The following is a 22,436-nucleotide window of genomic DNA, read 5'->3' as shown; positions in this document are numbered from 1 at the left end:
ATGGAAAGTACACGAGGCGCGATGGCGATGGTTGAACATGATGGAATTCTGCGACGCCAGTCCACACACACCATGAAATGAAAGAAGAGTATGTGGTCCTATAAGGTGTCTATATTGATATTAAATAAGGAAAAAGAGCTGTGGAGGGGAGCCCCTCGAGTCTTAAAGGAAGGATTGCTGGGTAAGGGGTTCGAAAAAGGGTTATGCTTGGCCATCATAATCCTCGGGTTGGTCAGGAGATGCGACAAACCATGCCCCAAACGATGAATGAGAAGACCCCCATTATCAGTCGGCCGCATGGAAGTGTCCAGATATCACACAGTAGATGATTGGTTGGCTCATGAAGTTGCGTGAGTGACGCGAAGTGATTCCGATAGTGACCTAGGCCACATGGCGCGTGTGCTGATGGTGACGAACCGTATCCAATAATCCCTTAATTTCTTTAGTTTCGTTTTGATTCAATACATATTGGCACTCTATCCTTTTTAGCTGCAGTTTATTTCCATATTGGGATGTTGCTGTTGACATGATCTGATTTCGAGATATTGAAGATGAAGATTGTAAGATGCAATAAATGACGAGGAGAAGCACTGAATGCACTAAATGTGAAAGTACCTACTCCGGTCCACTATCCGTAGATCTGGTTCAGTGGAGCTTAGGTCCCAACTTTTTAACGTCCAACGTCACTAGCACCTGCCCTACACCTTGCTGGTCGTTACCGAGACCCACTGGCCCACAAGATAAGATAATGATACAGAGTGGGGCTTTTGGGTTTCTTGAGCTTTAATCTTGGATCTTTTTATTTTTCAATTCACAATTACAATGCGCATTTCTACCAACCTTGGAAATCGATATGCCGCGGCCTAGAGTCGCTTCCCTAAGCAGATATCTGCTCTATGGCCAATTATCTGCGAGAGGTTGTCTCCGAGCACAGGCTCGGACTATTCCTATAGTAGTTCAGCTTTCCCAATGCCGAGCTGCCCACGCAGAAACCGCTTCTTCCCACCTCGATCCTGCACCCATGCCACATCATGTTCCTCTGAGGAAGCAGTTAAAGGACGAGGCGAAGAAGCTCAAGGCCTCAGGCAAAAAAAAGAAAAAGAATATAAATAACCAAGTGGTTGACGGCTGGGAGCTCACCGTGGGGATTGAGATACACGCGCAATTAAATACTGCAAAGAAGCTCTTTTCGCCTGCTACGACGTCTTTCAACGACGCCCCAAACTCCCACGTCGCCTATTTTGATTTGGCCATTCCGGGCAGTCAACCTGTCTTTCAGAAAGAAACTCTCATTCCAGCATTGAGAGCTGCTTTGGCTCTTGACTGTAACATACAAAATGTAAGCAGGTTCGATAGGAAGCACTATTTCCACTGGGACCAGCCATCGGGATATCAGATCACGCAGTATTACGAGCCATTTGCGCGGGATGGCAAAATCGCACTCCAACCTCGGGACGGAATCGCGGCGGAGGATGGTGAAGGCATTTCCGTTGGAATTAAACAAATTCAGATGGAGCAGGATACGGCTAAGACCATGGCACAACCCGGCAACGTGCACTGGGTCGACTTTAATCGTACCGGCGTCCCGTTGATCGAGATTATCACTCTACCTGATATTCACCATCCGGCTACTGCTGCTGCTCTGGTCAGGAAGGTCCAAATTCTATTAAACGCCGCCGATGCTTGCGTTTCTGGCATGGAGGCCGGTGGTCTACGCGCAGACATCAACGTTTCTGTTCGAAGAAATGATGATCCTTCTGCCTCCCTTGGCCAGCGGACTGAGATCAAAAATTTAAGCAGTTTGAAGGCCGTCGAGGATGCTATTATCGCCGAACGGGATAGACAGATCGCTGTTCTTGAATCAGGTGGGATCATAGCAAGCGAGACTCGTGGATGGTCGATTGGTTCGACTGAGACTCGTCGATTGCGTGGCAAAGAAGGCGAGGTTGACTACAGATACATGCCAGACCCTGACTTAGCCCCTATCATTATTGGCGACGATCTAGTCAACCATCTCCGTGAATCTATGGGTGAACTCCCCGATGCCGAGGTTGAAGAACTAATTCGTCGATTCGAGCTCTCGACTAAAGATGCACAGTCCCTAGTGGCACTCGATGGAGGAAGGCGCGTTGAATATTTTTGGAATGTCGTTCATCTTCTCGCCGAACGATTCGGATCAGACACAAATTCACCTAAATACTTGTCTGGTTACCAGCTTGCGGCAAACTGGACCCTACACGAGTTAGATCGTCTAACTTCAGCACGCATTGACGACGACGCGCTAGACCTAGGGTTTACAGAAGATGGCCAATGCGACCGTGTGCCTACCAGACACCTTGCCGATATCTTATTCTACCTCCATCAGCGAAAGATCACTGCCAAAATAGCTAAGGAGCTCCTCTGGGCCGTCTTCCGCCGAAGGGTACCGGAAGATTATCTTACAATCGACGCGGTAATTAACCAGGAGGATCTGTGGTTCAAGGAACTCAACGAAGACGAATATATCGAACTCGCACGTACCGCGGTCGAAGGCCAAGAAGATGTTGTGAAACAGTTCGTAGACTACAAGCACTATCCCCAAGGGAAGCTAATGTTCCTGGTGGGTCGAATGATCAGGCTCGGTGCCGAGGAGAGAATCGATCCCAAGGAAGCTGAGAAGGTTATGAAGCGAGTGCTAGAGGAAATAGCCCCGACTATTAAGAACCAAAGCTAGATTCGATTTCGCTGCTATATATGTGCATACATACGAATTTATCACCCTTAATCTCACTAGATCTCTACCTCCGAGTGAAGCCCGATACCCACGGGCTATGAGTCACGTCATTTAACCTAATAAAGCACGACATATAAATGCTACGTTTACATCTGTATATAATATAGCATCAAATACTTGCCACTGCGAATCATCTACCGCCAATTGAGCATATCTAAACTTACACAGCGTTAACGAAATGGCATCCTCCGCAGACACCACCCCGCTCGTCGATCACATCGTGATCCTTGTCCCCCACTCTTTCCTCTCAGCCCCACCATCGTGGTTCTCGGACGTCTTCCACTTCCATTCTGGGGGCCGCCACGCCGACGGCCGCACGGAGAACACCCTCGTGTACCTGCCTGACGGCGCGTACCTCGAGTTCATCGCATTCGTGCCTGGCATCGATCCCGCCGACCGGGCCTCACATCACTGGGGTTCAAAGAAAGAGGGCACGGTCATCGACTGGGCCGTCACGCTCCCTTCGACGGCGGAAGACGAAGCCGAAAGGGAAAAGGAAAGAGCGGCCGCGGGAGACGGAGGGGAGCTGAGGTCGGAGAAACTGTTCCGCGAAGTCCAGCGCAAGGTCCGGGAGCAGAACACGGGGATCGTGTACGGCGACCTGAGACGCGGAGGAAGGACGAAGCCAGCTGGCGAGGTGCTGAAGTGGAGCGTTGCGTTTGCGAAGCGCGAGGACGGCGAGACGCTTGAGCTAGGCGCTGTGCCTTTCTGGTGCGTGGACATCACGCCTCGCCGTATGAGGGTCCCGTTCGAGACTCCGGGGAACGCGAAACACCCGTCCGGCGCCGTGGGCGTGGCTAAAGTCGAAGTCCACCACGAATCGCTGACGACGGCGAAAAGTGCCAAGGGCGTCTACGATGCACTATTTGAGAAGCAGACTACGGAGGGGGGTGGGTGGAAGCTTAGCAGTATCGCTGGTGAAAAGGTGCATTCTGGGGCGGCTGTGAGCCTGGGTGCATCGGACGGCCCGGCGAGGATTGATATCTCCTTTTTCACGGATGATGATAGTTGGGCTGGGAAGTCGGTTGGTGGGAAGATTGATGAGGAGCATACGCTTACGTTCCACCTTGTTGCAACATCTGGGAGCAAGTGATGTCCAGGTCGTGCTATTAATCTCATTTACGACACATTGCTTATTAGCGTGTAAAGTGGCAGATGTGTTCCTAGACTTAGCTGTTGAGATCAATCGCGCTTGCATCCTCTGTCCTTGGTCATTCTAGGTGTATACTTATAAAAGACATGTTGTATATTATATAAGACCGTAGTATATGATTATTTCGGGTTATACAACCTGTTGTACGAGTATCATATCTTGTATAGCGCAAACAAGTAAGTACATCAGCATCATCAGGGTAGAACTTTTAGGGGGTTTCTAGTTGCCGAGTTGTTATTTTCCCTCAGATGCAACTGGTTTGCGAGTGTCTGGCGATGAAGCTAGTTCCCATCCTTCCCTTTGTCTCAGAAAGTTATCGATTCTCTCCTGTCTACTGAGGCGTGTTTGATCGAGCTGTCGCTTTCTCATATCGCGACGAATAGCTGCATGCTGCTCATCCTTCATCTCCACAAGATTCATGGAATTCGAGCTTGCCCGTCGTGCCTGGCCAACACTGCCGACAATAACGAACATGCACAACACGCTGGCAAAGAGCGAATTAGACATGTACACCGGCTGCTGCTCTTCCTTTTTCCCGTCCCTTTCCTGGTACCATCGCTCCCAGTCTTCCCACGTTGCGTTCATGCTGGCGTTCCCAGGCATATCCCGCCATGACTTGTCAGCGGCGCGGTAGAGGTTCTCCATACTCTGTACTCCGCCCCATCCCGAGCCATATAGATCATATGCGCGACGCTTGGTTGGGTCGCTGAGGATTTGGTTCGCCGCGACAATCAGCCGATAGCGCTCCAGCCTAGTCGTATGTGACAGAGAGTGGTGGTATGTATGATGGTGTCTATCTGGATGATAGAGCTTGACTAATTCATAGAATTTAGACTTGCTATAAGGCGCAGTTCTATGTTGGTCAAATATCTCGTAGGGTGTTGGATGCGACGATGAGGGCCAAGCATGGTACTCATGAGAAGAGTTATGCGGCTTCTTGGGTTCCTCGGAAACAGTGGCGTAGCATCGTTTTCGTGGGGTCATATGTCCATGGTCTCGATTTTGAGGCCATTGAGGCCGTTGTGTGGTCGAATTACATGATGACGTTATGCAATGGCCATTGAAAAGGTGCGGCGGCGAAAGGAAGGAGGGGAGAGTAGAGCTGGAGCAAAGCGCGATAGTTGACTTCCTGAAAATCATAGTCTACTGATGTAGGACATTGCTCATGAATCCCCTCAGCGAAGGGTTCATGGTTGAGGACGATAGTCGGTGGAATTCGAGGTTCTTAATAAAGAAAAACTGAAAGCGTGATGGTTTGCTTCTCGGGACCTGGATGGATAAGAGAGAGTTAATAGATCAATAGCATTCCGGCGTTGTACGTTTGAAATAGCTCAAACCCGCGCAGACCGGCAGACCGATGTACCGATTTGGTACGTATCGGCAGCATACTGAAGCAGCTGTAGGTATTTTATCCGCTATAAGGTTAGCGCTAACTCAGAGCTACTGCAGTCATGCGGTCATACCATTAGGTACTTGGCTATAAGTACCTTCTTGCGCAGATAAGATCCCTTATCGCACCTTACAGTCGCAGCTCCCTGTCCCCTTCAGCCTCAACGTTGCGGGGTCATCCGTCAGGTCCCTGCTAACTGTCGGGTCAAAGCCGGTCCGGCCGTTATGTGCCCAGGTGACCCTGTGGCTTATGAAAATGTCAATGCATAGTGTACCTCTTCCCTGCATCAACCCCATTGAAAACAATTTGTAGTGGATACTATGTACACATCGGATCCATCCATCAGCACGATCAGATTAAAACAACTTCCTCCCGAATCCCAAAACTCCTCGCGCACCACCCACTTCCACGAGATGCTTCTTCTCTGAACTTAACCCTACCTCTCTCCCGCTCCACAACAATTACACAATTACACACAAAACATCTTAGGTGCTTTGCAGCCTTACTACTCACTTTAAAACAAATAACAGCAAGCAACGACTTTCATCTGAACTTGTCTTCTCGAGCCTGCAAAGATTTTGATTTAACCCGCAAACTCCTTCGCGAATACAAATCGAGAATAAATTTCACCGTTGAAACTAACGACCTTGATCCGCGATCCTCGACCCTCGACCCTCGACCCTCGACTACTGAACAATCCTTTCGCCGCTTGATATACCATCTTTTTCGCTACTCCTAGTGGTCTATCCAAAAGCAAACAATCGTAGCTTCACCTTGTGCACATTACGTGTTTCAGGAATCGCTCTCACATCCTTCATTCGACCGAGTAAGGCTCGCGAGCTACGGAAATTGGGATTTCGCAAAGGTATGTTTCTGTGTTTGTGTATTGAATAGTTAATACCAGCTCGGCCCCCTCTACATACACATGGTCAATACCGTTTGCCTAAATATAAGGTTATCTAGAGACCTTCCCTTGGTGCTTGATAATCTTATAGCCAACGGTATTTACAACTATGAGGAATCCATGCATTTACGCTTACAATTTTGCTCGAGTTTCATTTCATTGAGTTCTGTTCCATTGAGTACGAAGCTGATGATACTGCGTACCTTAGCGTCATCGAGACCTTGAAAATACCCACAGCTCCGCTGACTTTTAAAGGACCAATCCACTTTCGATTAATTCACGACCTATTTCACGAATCCACGCACAAATCACCTTTCCGTCCGATAAACAGCTGTCACACCTACCCTTGGAACCTCCTTTAACACGATATTTACAACACCACACGCACGATAGTTCGTTCCCGTTAGAGCCTCTCGCACTCTACCACATCATCCAGTGTCTCTTCACACAATCATATTCTTCCCTTGCGTGTCACCTTGCAGTGGTACATGGTCCGCGCAGGAAGTTGATTATTAGACCGTGACACCTTAAACACAGACGAACCTCAATCTAAGACGATTCCGCACCACCAACGCGGACTCCACAGATATAATGACGGACTCTTTAGCAGCCAAGTTAAGGGCCTCAACCCTCAACGATGTTACTCAGAACGATGATTGGAAGAAGAGCTTGAATATCCCTACCCGTGACAGCAGACAACAAACAGAGGTTTGTACTTGGATGATTTGTGAGCACATAGACACAAGCTAATCTCTTATCTAGGACGTGACAAACACCAAGGGCTTGGAATGGGAGGACTTCAATCTTAAGCGAGACCTATTAATGGGTATCTTCGAAGCTGGCTTTGAGAAACCGTCCCCAATCCAAGAAGAGTCGATACCGGTAGGCCTGACCGGACGAGACATCCTAGCCCGAGCGAAGAATGGTACTGGCAAGACAGCGGCTTTTGTCGTACCTGCTCTAGAACGAATTAATCCCAAGGTCAACAAGATTCAATGTTTAATATTGGTTCCAACAAGAGAATTGGCTATGCAAACATCCCAGGTCTGCAAAACTCTCGGCAAACACCTCGGAGTCAACGTCATGGTCACGACCGGAGGTACTACTCTTCGTGATGATATTGTCCGTCTTCAGGACCCTGTCCACATAGTAGTGGGCACTCCCGGTCGTATCCTCGATCTAGCTGGTAAGAACGTCGCCGATCTCAGCGAATGTCCCATGTTCATCATGGATGAAGCCGATAAGTTACTCTCTATCGAGTTCACCCCGGTCATCGAACAACTACTCCAGTTCCACCCTAAGGATCGCCAGATCATGCTTTTCTCGGCGACGTTCCCATTGTCCGTCAAGGATTTCTCGGATAAGAACATGGAAAGACCTTATGAGATCAACCTCATGGACGAATTAACGCTGCGTGGTATCACTCAGTACTATGCCTTTGTCGAAGAGAAGCAGAAGGTCCACTGCTTGAACACGCTCTTTTCTAAGTTGCAGATCAACCAGTCCATTATCTTCTGCAACTCGACCAATCGTGTGGAGTTGTTAGCTAAGAAGATAACAGAGCTTGGCTATTCATGTTTCTACAGCCATGCCAGGATGGCACAGCACGCCCGTAACCGGGTTTTTCACGATTTCCGCAACGGCGTCTGCCGTAATCTTGTCTGTTCTGATCTCTTGACTCGTGGTATCGATATTCAGGCCGTGAACGTTGTCATCAACTTCGACTTTCCGAAGAATGCGGAAACCTATCTGCATCGTATTGGTCGCTCCGGACGATACGGCCATCTTGGTCTAGCTATTAACCTGATCAACTGGGATGACCGATTCAACTTGTATAACATTGAGAAGGATCTAGGCACCGAGATCCAGCCGATTCCTGCTACCATCGACAAGAGCCTGTACGTTTACGACAACCCAGAGAGTATCCCCCGACCGGTCAATACGTACGCTGCTAGGTCGTTGAACTCGAGCTCTCAGTCACAGGCCATCGAGCAATCGAACAATGCCTCGTCGTCTCAGGGGAGAGGACAGGGTAATCAAGGCAACCGCGGTGGGCACTTTAATGACTCGCAACCTCCCCAGTATGGCCAGTCCAACCGTGGAGTGGGCCGTGGGGGTAACCGCGGCGGCAACCGAGGTCGAGGCCGCGGTTACAACAACTATCGTGGTGGCGGCCGAGGCCAGGGTCAGCCGCCCCAGTAAGTCCGGAATATATGCGGACGCATTCAGACCTCGTGCCGGAACTCTGGCATCAACAGGGGTCTCGTGGGCTTCGTCCCATTTCCACTGTACATATTTCTTCTGGATTCTTCTTGTGATTTGTAACATACCCTTTACGACTTCTGCGTTGGTTCCTTGATTTCCAAATCGTTTCTCGATCTCATGAAGGCGATTCTTTGTGCATTCAATCACATGAGACCGGGATATTTTACGTTTGGACGAAATCGAGGAAGGGGGCAAAATACGGCGTTGGGCGTTTTTCTATCCACCTATGCGAGGTGGTTGGCATCAGACAAACTTTCAGGAAGCATGGATGGTGTGTACTCGATGACGAGGAATGACTACGAAGAGAGGGGAACCTTACCATATCGACGACTCGTTGTACGCCGTCGCCTCATTCCCAGCATTTTGTCCGACCAACTCGCCCCTCTTCCCTACGAACTTTCTTTGGTTGAATTCCATATCCATCCCCGAAACAAATTCAACGAGCACTTTCACCAAAGACCTTGCCCGTGGACAGCAAACATTCAGACAAGGTAATACTGTCACTCGGGCTATTCAACCTATACAATTGTTATTTGCACTGCATCGATCCGACTGCAGGAGCATTGATACTACGGCATGTAGTATCTCCAATTTCACCCGCAACAAAATCTTTGATCCTAAGAAATTGCCATCATCGGATGAGCAATCTGATATCTGGTTACGAATAACCTGCATGCTGGGAAGTAGTCCCGCTCACCGACAATCATCTCGTCCACGTGAATATGAAGTGTTGCAGCCAAGTCATCAACGCAAACGCACCACGGACTACTTCTACAAAGACTCTTCGAAACAATTCCAATCGCCAGATCACACCCAAGTCATGCAACGAAACAGACCAACATTTTTAGAACCTGGGATTCCCCTCTGACAACGCCTCTTAATGTAACATTCGGCGTGGTAGCAGGTTCAGTGGAGGAAAAAAACGACAAAAAATAGAAAAAAAATTGAGAGGGAACGCTGGATAAACTGGAAGACTTTCGAACTGGTCATATGCCCCTGAATGGGCATAGGAGACTTGTGGGTTAGATAGTTTACTGAGCAATACACGGTGGCTGACGAAGTCACTATTTTTTCCTTTCATCTGTGGTTTGCTATAATGCTTTTGATTGTGACTGCTTGCGATCTAGTTTGAGTTGGTAATTTGATGGCATTGTGTGACTATGATGTCCGCCATGCATAGATGTATCTATCCAAAGATTCAATTAGGCCGATTTGATGATGTTGAAGTGTTGGTAAGAATTGATGTGCACGGACCAATCATATCTATTCGCTTGCTCGGAAAGGGAGAAACATCTCGGCTACGATCTCGTACTAGGCCTATTCTAGTTACTTTATTCGTACTGTGTATGGTCGCAAGGAAAGCGCCTAGCGACAAAAGAAATCTCTACCTACCTAGTAATGGAAGGAAGGTGCATAATGGTTCATAACAAAGTTCAGGGTCCGACACTTTATTAAAATTCCTAACTTGTACAATATTCGACACACAATGTTGAGAATAATAAACATAAAAAGCCAACTTCCTCGCTCCCTTATTCTTTCAACTAGACTTCTCTCTACTTCATCCATTCTCACCATGCAAGAACCCAATACAACTTCATCTAGGCCTCGCCGCAGACCTGGCAGAGGTAGAAGACATCAGCAACCATATGGTCAAGAATTTCAGCCATCTGAATCTATTGATAATGCAGGTGGTTTACAATCATTAGCCTTGAGAAGCCCTCATCAGAATAAAGGCAAAAACAAGGACCGCCAACCGCAAGCCCGCGCCTTTTCAACCTTGAACGCAATGCGTAACGCTGCTTCAAGCGCAGAGGCACAGGTCGAGACAGAGCCAAATGCAGAGGAAGATGTTCCTACATCAGATGGAGATTTGGTAGAAAGCCTCCCAAGCATTCCCACGCCTGCGGATACACCATTGTTTGCCGACCTAGCAAAGGATGGCCTCATTGATCCTGTCTTGCTAGCGACAATCTCGCAAGATCTGAAGTTCGAACACATGACGCCAGTGCAAGCAGCCACCATCTATCCTCTACTAAAAGACCAGTGCGATATGTTGGCGCAAGCTAAAACTGGAACTGGAAAGACTATCGCGTTCTTATTGCCCGCCCTCCAAAAGATGATCCATAGAGAGGCGCGTCTAAATGGCCAAGTCTCTCTTCTCGTCATTTCACCTACTAGAGAGCTAGCAATGCAAATCGCCAAGGAGGCACGCGCCTTATTACAACGCCTGAAACATTTCAATGTATGCATCGCGATCGGCGGCACGAACAAAGACGCAGAGGAGAAAAAAATTTCACGAGGCTGTGATATTTTGATTGCCACTCCTGGTCGACTCCATGATCATTTAACGACAGAAGACAGTTCGGTCAAAAACAGGCTACAGAGCGTTGACACCTTGGTCTTAGATGAAGCCGATAGACTTCTAGACATGGGCTTTATCGACCCCATCAAGAAGATCATCCAATGCCTCCCTCCCAGGACCGCCAGGAAGAGACAAGGCATGCTCTTCTCCGCTACAGTTCCCGAACACGTCAAAAAGGTTGCCCAATTAGCCTTATCTCAGGACTACAAGACTATCTCTACTATCGCTGAAGGCGAGTTAAACACGCACGAGCGTGTTCCCCAGCAGCTTATCGTAGCCAACACCTTTTCCGATTTAGGGCCTGTTCTCCTCGGTGCATTACGTCAAGAGCGCGAAATTGTCGGCCACGATACATTCAAAGCCATAGTATTCGCGCCAACGGCACGCCTGGCCGATTTCTACGTAGAAGTACTTGAGAAATGTCCTGGCTTACCTAGTGTTGTCACCATCCATTCTCGAATGTCGCAATCCAAACGAACCAATGTAACAGAACAGTTCCGCAAGGCGAAAAGCCAAATTCTCATTGCCACCGACGTCATCGCCCGAGGCATGGACTTTCCATCAGTCACCAACGTCTTCCAAGTCGGCATCCCCTCAGATAAAGAATCATATGTCCACCGGCTTGGGCGAACCGCCCGTGCGGGTGCCGAGGGACGAGGCACTTTCATTGTCACCTCGCACGAGCTTTTCTTTCCGCGACGGATATTGAAAAACATCAAGTTCGAGGAAGCAAAACCAGATGTCAGCGCCCGCCAGGAATTTCTAGGGATAGCCAAGGAGTTAGACGCAGATTTCCACGAAAAGGTATATCAGGCGTGGCTAGGCTTCTACAAAAGTTTCGTCAAACCGCTGGGCTGGGACTCAAATCGACTAGTGCGAGAAGCTAACAAATTTGCCCAAGATGGCATGGGCACACCCGAAGTACCGTCGCTACAGAAGAGCACAGTCGGAAAGATGGGATTGAAGGGCGTCGCCGGGCTTAATATCCGCCCGAATGACCCAAGGCCTCCAAAAAGAGAAACGGCTGGCGGCGGGAGTAACGGGGATGCGCAAGAATCGAAACGGCCTCGAACTGAATTCTGGATGGGTAGAGGGAAAGTACACCCTCGATAGAAGGCTGAAAGGAATCCCAATGTTGCCAGTGGGTTAAATATTCTTGGAAATGCAGACTTCCATAATTGGAGCCCTAGACCAACGATTAGCACGACGTTACAGTCATGTTAGGGGCTGGTAAGTTCTGCAACCAAGTACCTAGCCATAAGATATTTTACAGAACTGGGCACTGATTCTATAACAGCTTCAGCTTCTGTAGAAGATTGGCACAAAGCATGCTTGAGAATACGCTAGTCATCTCGGCATCGTTTCGTGAACGGTCTTTGCTTCGAGGCGGGAAGACATATTTGACTCCCTGTCTGCGAAGCAGCTCCCCTCTCAGCCTTAAAAGTTATTAGAAGGCAATTGATATTTAATAGAGATAAACATAGACCGCAACGAACCAATTGTCTTTGATGAGATTTCTGTGGGATTTTTGGTGACGCGTTTAAAGAGCTGATGGTTCACACTCTAATCTATGCACACGTGGTAGACACGCCAAGTTCAAGATTTTATGTATCATTATACACACTGACGCGCACTCAACTTAGGCTCGGCCGCTATACGAATGAACCGTCTCGCTGCTATCCGTGCCGTATTCAAGATAGCTTGCCAACTGTACGGTCATGGATGATTCCGCCATTTCTGCTGGAGACCGTCTCTGAAGACGCGACAGTCGACCACCCTGTGGGGTTTCCTGAGGTACCAGCAAGTCATCAAATTGGTCGGAAAGCGAGCCCAGATGCGCTGCACTTGGCTGCTGCAAAGGACCCTGGAGAATAACTATTTCCCCGGAAGGCAAACCACGCAAAGGTTCCATGGCAAAATTGCCTCCGTGCTCATTGCCATCATGGTTTCTACTGTTTTCGATCATGTACCGACGCTCGGATAGGTGGCTATCGGTCTGTCGTCGAACAGATAGAATGGTTGAGGTCTTGGTAACAAAAGATGACTTGGCAACACGGCGGATAAGGGGCCTGGATATAGGGAGACAAGCGCAAATAGTAGCCATACACGTATGTATAGCTGACCATATTTCCGCCTGGGAGAAGGATGGCGAACGCTTAGGAGGGTCATATCCCAAGACAACCTTGACAATTCCGGTTATTATAACACTAGGAGGCCGTTAACGTATTAATTATATCTGGTAAGGGTATATACTCTAGTAACACTTACAATGAGCCTAGCATAAAAATCCCCGAGACGGCAAACTTCTGTCTTAACGACAGACTCATCCTCAACACTGCTCCCACCGGCAAGGTCAGGATAAGGGTATCGATGAAGATCTCACATACCCCAGTCGCCATCCAGAAGACGTTAAAGTTGCGACAATACTCCGGGTTATTGAGGGGGGCTTGTACATTTTTCTCTATCGGAAGGCACTCCGTTATCGCCAGGATGGTGCAAATTACCCACCAGCATGCCACCAGTCCTCCGGAGACAAACAACTGGTACCGGAAAGCGTTATTTCGGGCAAAAATGCGGTAGTACATGGCCAAAATCCCTAGCTTGGTTGTGCTGACCGTAGTGAAATACAGGACAGTGGCGGAGAATACGTATGTGACATAGAGCGTGTCGGCGTGAGTGTAATGAAAATTCGGGTCCGTATTTTCCGTGACCTGCTGCCCATCCGGATCGATCGTATTACCTACAAAAACGTTACTAAGCACAGGTACAGACTGCGCGCACGACGACCTACGAAGAATAAATCGATCAACGTACCCACTAGAAGTAACACCATAGTAATCAGTGCCGTAACGACGCCCAGTAAAATTAGCCAATCGTCGTATCCCAATCCTGCGCGGGTGAATACGCGGATGTAGAACCGGAGCCCGACGAAGATGATGGCAAGGACGATGGCCACTGCGCATATTGCCGTGATGGTAGTTGCCGACCCACCACCGGATGAGGCCGGGACGGAAGCCATAGCCGCTGAGTTTTGACTTCCTGCGGAATAATGTCTTTATTCCTCACCGGGCCTCCGATGTTCGCCCTTGTTCCATGATCTGAGTGATAAATTTACGGAATTGAGCTTCGGAAGAGTAGAAATAAAACCTCAAAAGAGAGAAAGAAATGAACAGCAAAGACGCGGGTATAAGAAAGCGCTGATATTATACGGTCGCATCCCAGGAGCGACCAGCCCCCAATGTTGGAGTTGCACAGGCAATAGATTCTACCTACCCATGATGGTTCAGCGCTGCTGTGATACCCAAATATGCACGAATCATCCAATCTGGGGGACTGTACTTCGAGGTCGTCTTTCCGTAGCCTCATTCTGCATGGTTAATCTCAAGCTGAAAAGAGCTAATCTATACTTGTAGGATGATCCGTCGAGTTCGATATTCATCTCGAGCAATTGGGATAAGTAATGCCTCTTGAACGGGACGGAGAAAGTTGGATAAACTTGTATTGGCCGTCCTGGTTAGGCTGACCCGTATGATGGCGATAATTTCTCACGCGCGTGAGGCTGGCTGATTATTGCCCTAAATGAACGCCGTGGCGTTGTCTTCGGGTGGTCTGGGGGCGCCCTTGTGAAGCCATGCTGTGCCATACGAAGACATAATCAAGCTTTTTGCTGGTTGCATTGATACCTACATCACATTGATATATCGTTGAGTGTAACCGTATTTCACTCTTCCGCATATAGGCAGAAATATTGCTGCTAATTTCGATTTGTAGGAATCACCAACCTGCCAGGATATATTGTTGGTGATAACAGTGACTGGATTCGACAGTGCCGTATAGATATTGCACTGTGTATAGACACTATACGAGCCTGTTCAGCTGTGACTGCTATTTTGTCTGACGAAAGCATGAGGGGGGAAGAGGGCGATAAGATCATATTTTCCTAAGGATTTTTTTTTTCGAGTTGATGGACAGATGTTACCCCTTTTCATAAACTTACCAGGTTCAAACCGAACTTCATAGGTATGCATTAACTGCCAAGCGCCATAGACAGGTCTTGTCATGGTCAATTCTGTAGGTCTCACCCGAAGCAGATTTTGAATTGTCAGACAGATAATCATGAAACCGCATGCACTTAAATGGGTTTGGAGGCTAGGATCACCTATAGTGTCGGCACAATTCTGGCCCTCAGCTAGGTACCTACACACACCGCGGGGAGACTACTCCTTAGTGGATGATGCTTCATGAACTTCATGGGTGACCTATAGGTCTGATCGTATCTAATCGTCCAATCCGTTTAGCCAGTGGCAAGCGACTCAAGATTTAGCACTTTTATATGAGCGCGAACGTTACCACGGCAACCACATGCACCCGTGTGGTTTCCGAAGCCGTACTGTGGAACAACCGCACCGCCGGCTGTAGATATGCCGACAGCGTGCGTAGCCGAAACTAAGAAATCGTCGATACACCGACGGCCGCAGCTCCAGAGTACCTAGTGATGGTGGCGAGCACCTGGGCAGAAATTTCCTACTTATCTAATAGCGCACACGCTAGACGCGTGGCTGAAAAAGCCATCTTGCCCAACCTCGGCACCACGGCTCGAGGCGGTGAACAAACGAAACCAAGGCCTTGCAAAGGACCAAACCCCCGGTTTAGAAAAACCCGCCACCTCGTGTCCGGTGTACGGTGTACGGCCAGCCTCGCCGGGTTTTGCGGCGTACACATCATCCACGGTATGACTCTTCCTCTAGCCCGATAACGCGTGCGTACCGCGTTTTTCGGTCACGGTGCCGACGCCCGGCTGCAGCACGACAACGCGGTCAGGACGACTTCTGATCCAGGCCTCTTCGGTCCCCTCTAGGAGGGGTAGAAACCGAGGGATGCGCGCGCAAAGCCGTTAATGGGCTAGAAAGGACTAGAGGGGGAAGGAATTGGAGCCTACAGTACCATTGTGATACATATGTTGGTTATGACGAGCGTAATGGGGAGGAGGGAGGCAAGTTCTTGAGTGGATTCTGGACGGGGGTTGGAGAAGTCGATGTTTGGCTGGGAGACGTTGATAACGATGTTTTTTCGTAAGAAGGATGATGGATACCAAAGTCTTGTGGTGGAGATCGAGAGAATGGGCCAAAGGGGATCTTGAAGAAGGAATAGTTCACATCGTACATATCAATGGCAGGGTGGATAGGACCCTAACAATGCATCCTTTGAGAACCATGGGGAAGGCATGTGAATCTTCGACTAAGGAGATCGTTACTAAGCCGAGGGAAACCTTGACGCCGTGGTTGGCGATGGGGCTGTATAATCCACAGAGGAGTCAGCTAGTCTCTCATATCTCCTATAGATAGCTTTGAGCGTCGTACGACATGCTCTATTCGGATTATTTTTTTCGTAGTTTTGCAGGAATTTATCGGGCATCGAATTCAATCCGCGCCCCCTGGTGTCTAAATCCCCCGATCTCACCGCTCAGATTGGGTGAGATCAGGCTCAGGGACCCATACTACGTCCGTATATCAGGCTGGAGGAGTCATAGTAGAGGAAATACTCCGATTCGCTGGACGAGGTCCCTGAAATCCACCCGTTCCTGTACGCGGCCTGCGCGGTTACAGGCACGAGAGAACCACCCGAATCAGTTTTTTTCTCTTTATGTATGTGTATATTTCAGGGCTGTCTCAGATGCTTGTCCCTTTACTTATACAGCCTTATACAGAAAGTTATACAGATTCTATGCTTTCTATGCTTTGTAGCTACTAATTATAGACATTTTATACCCAGACTTGGATCATTAGCCAATGGTAAGTCGTCAAAAAATCCACGATCCCCTCGTCGAATTATATGCACTGTGTGTCCGACCATTCATGTGATCGTCGTCGAATCCACTCGCCGTCATCACACCGCTGGCTTTTCCTCTGAGGGCGCCACATCATAACGTCTAAAAGATGGCTTTGGGTTCATCAGGCAGAAGACCTACATGCATTATCGCAGCTATTGGTTTGACGTCCGCCAACGCCGCAAACGGTTTCGTCTTGAGTTCTAAGATCATATGGCCATGTCAGTGCGCGATCCGTCCTCTATGGCAGCGAAGCGACCAATAGGCAGGCAAGTGGATACCGAATGAGTTGTAATACAGCGCATCGCCGTGAGGTGGCCCCAGACATGTGGCAGGGCATGATGAATAAACCCTCTGCCCCTGAATATGCTTGTGAAGGCGAAAGTTATGAAGTCAATTCAAGACTATAATATGTCTCGTTGGTGTCGGCTCAGAAAACTTGTGGGAAGCAAATCAAGACAGTGAAGTTGCGGGTACAACAAAGACTGGTTTGCTTTTGCCCATTCCCACGATACTTGACCTGGAGTCTTTATATTCTTCTCTCAAGTTATCTTACAGCTGCTCCATCGCTCCATTATACTGACACCCACACACCGCCTCGAGCCAGCCCAAGATGGCTTTCTCGCTGACTTCTAAGCAAGTCGAGCTTCGCGGCTCCTGGCTGGCCGCCATCTTGCAGAAGGATGACGGCTCATGGACCTTCTCTAAGCTCAACCTCAACGAACACGTCGGCAACAACGACGGCTCCTTCGACGTCACCATAGATAAATGGTACAACAGTGCGGAGCATTGGTCGTGCCATCTTCAAGGCCCCTTCCTCCGTGCGCAATTGAAGACGAGGGAGGGCGCATGGGCACCTGAGACGTCCGTCAACCTAGACCTGTTCATCAGGAATAAGGACGGCAGTCTCGAGTTCCAGAAGCTGTAAGTTATATTCCTACGCTTCAATTGAAGGGTCTCTTTTTTCCTCGTGACATCAATGACTGACCCGCTCTAGGAACGACTCGTTATTATTCTACACCGCCAGCTTACAACTCGAATATGCCATCCTGCGAGGCCTGGTCGTTGGCCCCGATGGGAAGCTCTACCTGTCGGAGCTCAACCTCGACGAGAACATCGGCAACATAAACGGCAAGTTTGAGGCCGGCGAGAGACACTACTCCCGGTCCGGTCGAGATTTCAAGCTCGAGCAGGGCCTGGATAGCGTCAAGCTCAGCGCCGAGCTCGCGGACTACGCGGGCGCGCACCATCCGGCCGAGATAGATCTCGCTGAAATCGTCGTAAACCGGAATGGAAAGCTATCCTTCCTCAGACCGTACGTTTACTCTCCCACAATACTAGCCATGAAAATGCCTCCATTGCAAATACCCACCTTGAAATCATGTGCCTCCACCGTCTTATCATACGCCATCAGGAAATACACGACTTGGAATGAGCCCGGGTTAACCGTTTCTTCTAGTGAGGAGAACTCCAGCAAAGACAACTGGGCGGCCGCCATCGCCGAACAGATTCCCCTCGTAGGCTCCGCTATCGCCGGTCTGCACCGCGTGACGGATGAGAAAGAGAGCGAGCGTCTCTACCGAAACATCGCAGCCTCCACAAACTCCGCCACCGTCACGATCGGCACCGTCCTCGGCGCCTTCATCGGCCGCGCCATCCGCGGTCCCGTCATCGGCATGGTTCTCGGAGCCGGCCTAAGCACGACCCCCGGCGTTTTCCTCGAGGAGCGGATCGCGGCCTCGATCGAAGACGCCGAGGTCCGGAGCCAGATCCAACAGGCGACGCTAGGCCGCTACATCTTCGAGACCCTGCGGGAAATGATCGCCGCGGACCAGACGGTCGCCGCCGCGCAACTGCTCGACGCCGCCCTCAGCCCCGAGATCGACAACTGGAAGAAGAACTTCGTCTTCTGGCTCGAGAAGCAAGAGATCACGCTCCTGGGCGATTTCTCGCTACACGCGACGCTGAAGAGGTAAGTATTCTCGCTTTCACCGTCACTTCAACATGTACTTATGGATGCTAAACTAATACACCACCAGGGTATTCGCCCGATTACGCAACGAACACGTCGTAGAATGGGACCTGGCGCTAGACCAGCTCGCCGCCATCACGGCGCGCACGTCGGCCCTCAAGCTCGAGCCGGAGCCGGAGCCGGAACCGGAAGCCGTGCCGTCCATCCTCGTGGAGGCGCCCGCCGCGGACCAATTCCAGGCCGTAGAAGCAGCCCAGCAAGCTCAGGTGACGGACGAGTCCAAGGCCGCAACAGATCCAGCAGCGCAGACCACTAACGAGTCTGAGGCCTTAGACTCTACCGCCGCCAACGCCGCCGGAAAACCTACCTCCTCAGGAGCAGACGAGCCCCCCCAGTCCCCGACCGCAACGGCCGTCGAGCCCAACGAGAACTCCGGAAGCTCCACGCGCGCCAGCTCCCTCAAACCCTCAGCGGCGACCGCGGGCCACCACGATGCCGGGAACGGCGGCAACGGCGGTGCCAACGGGGCGGCCGGCAACGGCAACAACGGGAACAAGTCGACGACCAGCGTTTCCCGAACGGGCTCTTCGCGCAAGGGCTGGCACAACGTGCTCGGCATCACGATGTTTCGGAGCTGGTCCCGCCACCGACAGCCCAAGGCCGTGGCAGTATAGCCGCTACGGCATGTCCTGATGCTCGAGGCCGTGCTCGACGCGTACGCCGGCCGATTATCGACGACGACGACGACGATGACGAGTCCGATGATGAACGGCTGGATGAGGGGATGTCTTTCGATGTGGACGTGAGATACTGATACCGATACCGATACCGAAATATACCAACGAGAGAAAGGAGTAAAGGGGGAGAGAGAAGGGAAAGGTATTGGAAACGACCGAAACGGAAATGGAATTTTTACGTATATTGTTTGATGTAGTGGCAATTTCTTCTGACACTAGACTGGACTGATATGGTTATATGGCGACTAACGGCGGGAAATGTATGTATGTACGAATAACAAACATAACAACGGTTCAGGCATCGGAATGGGTTAGGCATATGGCAACACAGCATATCTAGAAGAATTGCATCCATTAGCAATGACAATGGCAGTCCCCCCATGTGGTGAATCAAATTTATCCAAAGTGCTTCTACTCAAATCATTAGGAGACGTGAACGTTTCACAATATATTAGATCCTGTTGGAATGTAATTGAATTACTTCCTTCTACTACCTCTTCCGAATCTACCCTCTAACCTCGCAAAATCAAGTCTCGAGGCTGCTAGTGCGATCAACCACAGCCAATGATTCTACCTTGTAGTCCCAAACAAACCGAAGTCTCCGAGCGCCTATGCTATGCAGTACCAAGGCCGCCGATGCCCAGTAAATCAAGTGCTTAATGGGAAGCTTGAATGTAGAAGACGTAAAACCCTTTGAGTCAATCTTCTTTGGTCTTGGTGCTAACTCGGCTCATTGTCTGCCGGTTCAGCAAGCATTGTGCACACCAAGGACACAGGCAAAGAAGAGCACACACGAACATCGTGCAGGCTTGAGCACCACGACCTATTCTCTTAGAAATCATATCCTAGAAGTTCTTGTGTTGTACCGCATTGTTGCGGGCACCTGGACGCAGATCATGTACGTAGAATTCGAGCCTGTCAGTCTCGTAGACATGACCGGGTGGGTGCTGTGCCTTTGTGTATAGATTGTCTACGCTGTGAGGGTGGAATGTAGCTGATTGTTTGCAGTTAAGAATGTGATCCAAGCCCGGTGGATGAGTCAAACGAAAGATGCCATACCTAACGGAATTGTTAGCCTCATCATGTGATACCTCATGACAATTTTGACCTTTTTCGGCCAAGGAAGATGGGAAAATTACTTACGAAGGTTGGAACTTCGGAGCACACACAATCGCAATGCTCTCCGGTAGCATGACCTGGTACCCAGCCTGCGTATGCAAGTCCCTGGAACTCATGAAGCAAGTTTGAGTTGGATGAGTGTGAATCCAGCCAAGCACAAGTAGGTCTTCATTCATACAATACTCGAACATACTTCCCTCGTTCTCCGTCTCACACGTATCCGAAGTACAATTCTGCTCGGGGATAAGTAGGCAACGCACGAATAGCGCATTGTTAACGGCGGTTCCGCACAGTATTCCGCACATCTCAAGCCCACGTTTGGTGTTCTCAGATGCAATGGATAAGAACTGGCGTCGTAATTGACTAGGTAAGAAGATCGATCGGATGGGTTCCCCACTCTCGAGATAAGCCGCCGGCTTAAACGTGAGTCGTTGCTGTTTTTTAGGAGGTAGTGGCGGATCTTCAAGTACCTTTGGGGGTATCGGCGGGTCTTCATGTTCCTTAGGCGGGGGCGTAGGGAGTAGGAAGTTCCTTTCACGATATATTGGATCTTCACCCGGGAGTTCAGGCGTGAGAGGATCGGGCATATAACTTGGCCTAGGTTCAAGCTCCTGTGCAATACCTTCTTTGGGTGGACGCGGAGGTTGCGGGCTGGGCGAAGGTTTGCGGTATGGCTGCAAGGCTTCGTATTGTATTGGTTGGGACTTGGTGATAGACGGATATCGATAACTTGAATGCCCTTGAGTCACAGGAAGGCGCGATTCCTTTTGGGGAATATCGCTTCGATCCAACTCCCTTCTCGTCGATTCCATCTGTCTCCTGAACAGCTCTTCCTCTTCAGCCTGTCTATTGGCCAAGTCATCAGTCCAATTGTCCCAAAACCCTGCCGTCCGCCTGGTCTGCTCTTCTCCTGGTGGGACATTGGTTCGTCTAGTTGCTTTTCTATTTGCATCTCTGCGTCGAATCTCATTCCGAGCCAATTCCACAGCCAAGTCCTGGTTGTCGCCAGCATCGAGTATTCGGTTTGATGAGGAAAGAGCTGGATCTTGAACAGTGTATTCTTCGTATGTCGACGGGGATTTGATGCGGTCAGCTCGTCGCTGTTGTTGCTGTCTTCTGGCTTCGGATGCGCTCCACTCATCATACTCTCGCCTGATGATAGGTCTTATCTTTTCGAGATTTGTTACGATGTCTGGGATAGACTTGTTAATCTCGTTGAGGGCTCGTTTCCCCTCCTGGCTTTTAGCATCAGGATGTGAGGAGAGATAATTTAACAGTAAGTGCAGGTATCGGAAGTAAAGAAAGTAAGCCTGGCCAAAGTTGCCATCTTGAAGGTAGATTCTTCCCTATATATAAAGAAGACACAGTCAGCGCTGCATAGTGGAGATATACACAAAGGTGACAATATGCCCTTACTTCTTGATTCAGGGTATTTGCAGTGCGCAGCCATGACGTTAATGGAATGTCCGGATTAAAAGAGAATGCCTCTGCTCTCTTGGAGATTTCATTAATATTTAATGGACGAGTAGCATTCAAAGGTGCCAGGTCAGACGGTGCCATCTTCGCATGATGTTGGGTGCCGGCCGTTGCCGAACAAGCTAGAGGAATTGGAAGTAATCAATGGCGTGAAGCTTCATTCGATTCGACGACAGCGACGGATCTAGTCAATGGATAATGATCATATCGGCGGACGTGTAGGTATAATATGATTGTTCGGTTCGTGGGTGCCTAGAGAGATTGCGTGGTAGCTTGCGACGAAGTTGGATGGTCAGATGTTGATGTTGAGGGAAACTTTTAGCAACTCAAGAATAACTTGCGACACACGGCTTTGTGACCAAGTGACCGGCTCTAAGCGCTGGCTTGGAATGTTTAAGGCAGGCACTTTAGAACTTTAAAGGCGGACGGTGGAGGGGTCCAGGTACCAGATCGCGGGG

General features: G+C 49.6%; 8 protein-coding genes across 8 annotated transcripts; 5 read left to right on the top strand and 3 right to left on the bottom strand.

Annotated features, from left to right (window-relative positions):
- The first annotated feature begins 633 nt into the window (after nucleotides 1-633).
- Nucleotides 634-2,832, top strand: F4807DRAFT_170524 (aspartyl/glutamyl-tRNA amidotransferase subunit B). The gene has a single exon (XM_047993456.1). It carries the CDS (start codon nucleotides 854-856, stop codon nucleotides 2,711-2,713), a length of 1,860 nt encoding a protein of 619 aa, XP_047852441.1. The 5' UTR covers nucleotides 634-853; the 3' UTR covers nucleotides 2,714-2,832.
- Nucleotides 2,833-4,013, top strand: F4807DRAFT_170525 (glyoxalase-like domain-containing protein). Its single transcript, XM_047993457.1, has one exon. It carries the CDS (start codon nucleotides 2,952-2,954, stop codon nucleotides 3,864-3,866), a length of 915 nt encoding a protein of 304 aa, XP_047852440.1. The 5' UTR covers nucleotides 2,833-2,951; the 3' UTR covers nucleotides 3,867-4,013.
- F4807DRAFT_433734 (uncharacterized protein) lies at nucleotides 4,014-5,213 on the bottom strand. The gene has a single exon (XM_047998719.1). It carries the CDS (start codon nucleotides 5,064-5,066, stop codon nucleotides 4,161-4,163), a length of 906 nt encoding a protein of 301 aa, XP_047852439.1. The 5' UTR covers nucleotides 5,067-5,213; the 3' UTR covers nucleotides 4,014-4,160.
- Nucleotides 5,214-6,557: 1,344 nt separating this feature from the next.
- On the top strand, nucleotides 6,558-8,600 carry F4807DRAFT_170512 (DEAD-domain-containing protein). Its single transcript, XM_047993455.1, has 2 exons — nucleotides 6,558-6,928; nucleotides 6,983-8,600. Exons 1-2 carry the CDS (start codon nucleotides 6,812-6,814, stop codon nucleotides 8,420-8,422), a joined length of 1,557 nt encoding a protein of 518 aa, XP_047852438.1. The 5' UTR covers nucleotides 6,558-6,811; the 3' UTR covers nucleotides 8,423-8,600.
- Nucleotides 8,601-10,058: 1,458 nt separating this feature from the next.
- F4807DRAFT_469103 (DEAD-domain-containing protein) lies at nucleotides 10,059-12,888 on the top strand (the record flags this gene model as incomplete). The annotated part of the gene is made up of 3 exons (XM_048002671.1): nucleotides 10,059-10,173; nucleotides 10,219-11,883; nucleotides 12,145-12,888. 3 exons carry the CDS (start codon nucleotides 10,059-10,061, stop codon nucleotides 12,192-12,194), a joined length of 1,830 nt encoding a protein of 609 aa, XP_047852437.1. The 3' UTR covers nucleotides 12,195-12,888.
- F4807DRAFT_452706 (uncharacterized protein) lies at nucleotides 12,487-13,866 on the bottom strand (the record flags this gene model as incomplete). Its single annotated transcript, XM_048000364.1, has 3 exons — nucleotides 12,487-13,054; nucleotides 13,116-13,587; nucleotides 13,662-13,866. The coding sequence occupies 3 exons, from the start codon at nucleotides 13,864-13,866 to the stop codon at nucleotides 12,487-12,489; spliced, it is 1,245 nt and encodes a 414-aa protein (XP_047852436.1).
- Nucleotides 13,867-17,287: 3,421 nt separating this feature from the next.
- F4807DRAFT_462356 (Cyanovirin-N) lies at nucleotides 17,288-19,320 on the top strand (the record flags this gene model as incomplete). Its single annotated transcript, XM_048001812.1, has 3 exons — nucleotides 17,288-17,598; nucleotides 17,672-18,646; nucleotides 18,714-19,320. 3 exons carry the CDS (start codon nucleotides 17,288-17,290, stop codon nucleotides 19,318-19,320), a joined length of 1,893 nt encoding a protein of 630 aa, XP_047852435.1.
- Nucleotides 19,321-19,796: 476 nt separating this feature from the next.
- On the bottom strand, nucleotides 19,797-22,360 carry F4807DRAFT_433716 (uncharacterized protein). The gene is made up of 3 exons (XM_047998718.1): nucleotides 21,919-22,360; nucleotides 20,527-21,848; nucleotides 19,797-20,442 (listed from the first exon to the last, which is right to left on the bottom strand). The coding sequence occupies exons 1-3, from the start codon at nucleotides 22,060-22,062 to the stop codon at nucleotides 20,229-20,231; spliced, it is 1,680 nt and encodes a 559-aa protein (XP_047852434.1). The 5' UTR covers nucleotides 22,063-22,360; the 3' UTR covers nucleotides 19,797-20,228.
- Nucleotides 22,361-22,436: the final 76 nt, after the last annotated feature.

The sequence above is a fragment of the Annulohypoxylon truncatum genome (assembly GCF_022578515.1).
Source record: "Annulohypoxylon truncatum strain CBS 140777 unplaced genomic scaffold F4807scaffold_25, whole genome shotgun sequence".
NCBI classification, from domain to species: domain Eukaryota; kingdom Fungi; phylum Ascomycota; class Sordariomycetes; order Xylariales; family Hypoxylaceae; genus Annulohypoxylon; species Annulohypoxylon truncatum.
This window is presented reverse-complemented; position numbering and strand designations above follow the sequence as displayed.

Coding starts and splice junctions, on each gene's coding strand:
- F4807DRAFT_433716 (XM_047998718.1), bottom strand. CDS start 22,062: ATGGCACCGTCTGACCTGGCACCTTTGAATGCTACTCGTCCATTAAAT. Junction 21,849..21,918: donor CAAATACCCTGAATCAAGAA/GTAAGGGCATAT, acceptor CTTTATATATAG/GGAAGAATCTACCTTCAAGA. Junction 20,443..20,526: donor GCTCCGAAGTTCCAACCTTC/GTAAGTAATTTT, acceptor CAATTCCGTTAG/GTATGGCATCTTTCGTTTGA.
- F4807DRAFT_433734 (XM_047998719.1), bottom strand. CDS start 5,066: ATGATTTTCAGGAAGTCAACTATCGCGCTTTGCTCCAGCTCTACTCTC.
- F4807DRAFT_170525 (XM_047993457.1), top strand. CDS start 2,952: ATGGCATCCTCCGCAGACACCACCCCGCTCGTCGATCACATCGTGATC.
- F4807DRAFT_170512 (XM_047993455.1), top strand. CDS start 6,812: ATGACGGACTCTTTAGCAGCCAAGTTAAGGGCCTCAACCCTCAACGAT. Junction 6,929..6,982: donor ACAGCAGACAACAAACAGAG/GTTTGTACTTGG, acceptor TCTCTTATCTAG/GACGTGACAAACACCAAGGG.
- F4807DRAFT_170524 (XM_047993456.1), top strand. CDS start 854: ATGCCGCGGCCTAGAGTCGCTTCCCTAAGCAGATATCTGCTCTATGGC.